General features: G+C 42.0%; 1 protein-coding gene across 1 annotated transcript; it reads left to right on the top strand.

Annotated features, from left to right (window-relative positions):
* The first annotated feature begins 1,181 nt into the window (after positions 1-1,181).
* Positions 1,182-2,877, top strand: LOC147623213 (uncharacterized). Its single transcript, XM_086821293.1, has 2 exons — positions 1,182-1,460; positions 1,859-2,877. Exons 1-2 carry the CDS (start codon positions 1,317-1,319, stop codon positions 2,504-2,506), a joined length of 792 nt encoding a protein of 263 aa, XP_086677419.1. The 5' UTR covers positions 1,182-1,316; the 3' UTR covers positions 2,507-2,877.
* The last annotated feature ends 1,290 nt before the right edge of the window (positions 2,878-4,167 follow it).

Raw genomic sequence — 4,167 nt, 5'->3', positions numbered from 1 at the left:
TGATGAAGAGTGCATAACCTATACATTGCAAACCTCATAAAATGCTCTAACATTCCTTTCAAGCATGATAAGAAGGATGCAATGTAGATGAGAAGCATGATAAGAAGGGTTCAAGTGTGTGTGTGTGTGTGTGTGTGTGTGTGCGAGTGTGCGTGCATGCGTACTTGTGAAAAGGTATGCTTAAATGCACATACCTTAGAGTGCTCCATAACTATTCCAGTCACAAGGATAGGTTATGGTATGGGCTTGCAACATAATAGCTATAAACTAGAACAACACTAAACTAACAAGCCTTGTGTTTTTCATGTGTGTTTGTTATTTGTGTTAATTGACAATTATAAGGTATCCCATACAATGAAATGCCATTGATAAAGAGTGCATAACCTGTGGGTCTCAAACTTTATAAAATTCCCTCTCAAGCATGATTAGAAGGGTTCAATGTAGCTATGGGGGAATCACATGAAAAATCATGGATGCCTTTTAGATTGATTGGGTAAATATAAAAAGTCCTTAAAATATGTGTCATTTTGTTTGATGCACATCCTTTGCTATTATGTCTCCCTTAAGACCTCACCTTTCATTGCTGTTGCTCTATTAAGGAGAGGTTGCAATGAGCTATCCATGAGGGTGGGAGAAGTGCCAGATGGAGAAATGCACGGATTAGAGATGAGGAAGGTTGGGAGATGAACAACGATAGGATTTGTAGATGCCCAAAGATGGACGAAGAAGCATAGCATAAGATAACTCGAAATAAACACAGATCCACAAGGAAAGAAGGGTCTCAGACACAAGAGAAAACACACTTAAACTGGCAGACACACACATAGGATTAACACATTTGGAGAGACAAACACCCAAAGAAATCCATACAAAAGAGTCTAGGTGGGAAGGGAGAGAGGTAATCAATGTTGTGGGATAGAAAACCATGGAAGGGGAGAGAAGGGAGAGGACATGGAGGCGATTGAAGTGGTTGAAGCAAAAACAAAGAGCAAAAGCAAACAGTTTTGTTGGGGGAGGGGAGGAAGAAAGGGGGTGGGCCGTTGATGGGGCAAGATCTAACGGTTAGAAATTAAACTTGTGGGGAGCCTCGATCCTTTCTTTGTTGAGGGGACCAATAGGAAGCCAGGATTTTGGCAAGAAGTTTTCAACAGGGCTTAAAAGGGTGCTTCGTGTTAAGCCGATTCTGTGTGGTTTTTTTTTTGAAATAGAGGCCTGTGTTAGCTTTTTTCTCCATATCTAGATCTCGAGCTTGGCCTTTCTATATATTCGGTTCTTGCCCAATTGCGTAGCCTGTTTTGCTGAACTTCTTTTCCGCCATGGCTGCTGCTGAGGCTATCCCTGCTCCTGTCCCTGCCGACAAGAAAGTAAAGAAGGCCAAGCCCGCAAGTTACACGCCCAAGAAGGCCAAGCCTGCCTCAAAGAAGCCCAAGGCGGAACCCCTTCACCCATCTTATCTTCAGGTTTTTCTCTCCTTATTTGTGTTTTTTCCAAGCTTTCTAACGCCATATCTGTGCATTTCTGCAGGTAGTAGGGTCTTTTGTTACTAGAGCTTATAATTGGGCCCAAAGTTAGGGTTTTGGGCGATGTGATTAATCATAATCAGAGTTTTGGGTGATTGTTTTTTGATACTAAACGCAATTAAGTACGCCATAGCTCGTATGGCTTACGTGTCGGAGGCGGCACCGCATATTGTGTGGTGCCATATTTAGGGTTTTTAGAGTCGCGGTTAACTAACCTTAGTTTTTTCTGATCTTGGTTTTGATGGGTGGTTATCGCTTAAGTGAATTCCTTCAGTTCTACAACAGAATTAGTGGAGAGGGAGATATGCTTTAACTGGATAATTTGCGTGGTTTTGTAGATGAGCTCGGAAGCCATTGCTGCGCTGAAAGAGAGAACTGGGTCTAGCCAGTATGCCATTGCCAAGTATATCGACTCCAAATATAAGGGCGTACTGCCGGCCAATTTCAAAAAGCTCTTGTCTGTGCAGCTCAAGAATCTGGTGAAGCAAAATAAGCTGGTGAAGGTGAAAGCTTCTTTCAAGCTCTCTGACGACCTCAAAAAGCAAGTGGCGCCCAAGAAAACAAAATCTAAAGCGCCGCCGAAGCCCAAAGCCCCCGCCGCCCCGAAAGCCCCCAAGCCACCCAAAAAAGCTCCCAAACCAAAAGCCCCCAAATCTCCCAAGAAGCCAAAATCGCCCAAGAAGGCCAAGCCCGCCAAGAAAGCAGCGCCCAAACCAGCCAAGTCCCCTGCCAAGGCAGCCCCCCCTGCCCCTCCTGCACCTGTTGCCTATTCTGCTCCGACCCCGAAAAAATATACGCCGAAGAAGGCCGCCAAAAAGCCTGCGCCGAAGAAGACTACAAAGCCCAAACCTGCCAAACCTGCTCCAAAATCGCCTGCTAAGCCTGCCCCTAAGTATGCTAAGTCTCCCAAACCCAAAGTCCCAGCGAAATCCCCCAAAAGTAAAAAAACACCGAAGCCGGCTGCGAAGAAGGCTAAGAAGGCCTAGACAAAAGCAGTCAAGTTTAGTCTATTTGTGTTGTTCTTAGGGTTTCTCTAACTTAATCTAGATTAGGGTTTGCAGAAAAGTTGGGGGAGTAGGGTTGTTTCCCCAAGACACATTTGTTTATTCTGCCTTTCACGCAGAGGCAATTTTATTAATGGATGTTGTAAATATTGCGGTTGTTCCTGGCCTCACCACCATCAACATCAAAGCAAGCTCTTCGTGGGTTTCTTTGTCTCTGTAGCATTTTGCACAGCTTGGTTTCTGCTAGAGAAACCAAGCTTTCTAAACGATAGCACTTGCTTTTTGATGGCTTGTAATTTGTAGAACGTGGCTCTGCCGCAGGCGACAGCAATACTAATTTCTTTTCAATCTTACTAATGTAAATGTATTAAGCAATGTCTGTTTTTGGCAAATTAATACGAATTTCTTTTCAATCTTTCAATGTAAATGTATTAAGCAACGCCTGTTTTTGGTAAATTAACAATTGGTGAATTGTTAATTGAAAGTTTTTTCCGGGTCTTTAAATTTCTAAACTGGTAGTCTTAAAACTGTCGGTAGTCCTGAGTGAATGATTAGGATAGTGTCGTGCGGTTGGAATTGACGAGCTACTCAACTTTTCCTTTATAGTAAACGCTCTAAGTGGGTTTTTTTTTCAATGGTGATAAAGAAAAACACGTTAAAGTTGTTTCTCATTTGGCATTGTCTAGAGAAGTAATTAATGTACTCCTATCCCATTGAAATAGGAGGGTCAACCGTTTTCAAGGACCAAATGTCCGTGCTGTCCGAGATGCTGTACACGCGCTCGCCTTCTTTTCGAAGCTTCAGTTTTTTTCGAATTGTTGTATGCTAGCTTACTGTAGTAACTATATAGTTGTGAGTTGGATAAATATAGGATTTTAATAAAAATTAGATGTCTAGTTTTGGCTCATTGGTGATTGATCTTTCGGATTGCTTGACTTTCAAAATTTTGGTATGCCACTATAAGGGGTCATTGATATTTTGGATAGGATTTTGAGTGAGCCCCTCATAAGGGTGTGTATTTATATATATACATATATATATATATTTGCAAAAATATGCTAGTTTGGCCCTTTTTGGATTTGTGGAAAAGTGTAGATATTTGGACTTTTTTGTTTGTGGGTTGTCTATAAAAAAGTGGAAAACAATCCATGAGTCTTACTATAGTGAGGTTTCTACATCTTTACTTGTGAAGGGAATTAAAGTTTAACTTGGTCTTAAAAGTCACCCACTCTTTGTCGTTAGACATCATCTCCTTGTTGTTGGCTTCATGTTTGGTGTCTTGTTTTAGCCTTTAGGACTGACCATGTTAGCTTTTGAGGGGGTTGGCCACCCCACTTGTTTTACCCATATTTTATCCCTATTTTATGGAGTCTTAGGGCACTTCAAATCACCAATGTCAGGGGAAACATGGGAGGTCTTGTTGATCATGACAAGGAAGGAGAGTGTTTGGTAGTAGATTTGAAAAAGGGTGGCTTGCAAATCTTTGGTATGCTATGTACAAAACTCTTAATGATAGGAGGGCTTGCCAGAGTGTATGGGCTAACCTCAAGAATACATCAAAGGGATGCTATGCCTATTGGGGGGATTTTAATATGGTGGAATATGACAAGGGTCGTAAGAGCATAGAATGCCTTGAAACATGC

The sequence above is a fragment of the Cibotium barometz genome, chromosome 27, assembly GCF_041138505.1.
Source record: "Cibotium barometz isolate CiBa-2024 chromosome 27, ASM4113850v1, whole genome shotgun sequence".
NCBI classification, from domain to species: domain Eukaryota; kingdom Viridiplantae; phylum Streptophyta; class Polypodiopsida; order Cyatheales; family Cibotiaceae; genus Cibotium; species Cibotium barometz.
This window is presented reverse-complemented; position numbering and strand designations above follow the sequence as displayed.

Bases quoted from the DNA above. Each gene is read 5' to 3' on its own strand.
- LOC147623213 (XM_086821293.1), top strand. From the start codon at position 1,317: ATGGCTGCTGCTGAGGCTATCCCTGCTCCTGTCCCTGCCGACAAGAAA. The intron at 1,461-1,858 runs GTTTTTCTCTCC...GTGGTTTTGTAG, and splicing joins TTCACCCATCTTATCTTCAG to ATGAGCTCGGAAGCCATTGC.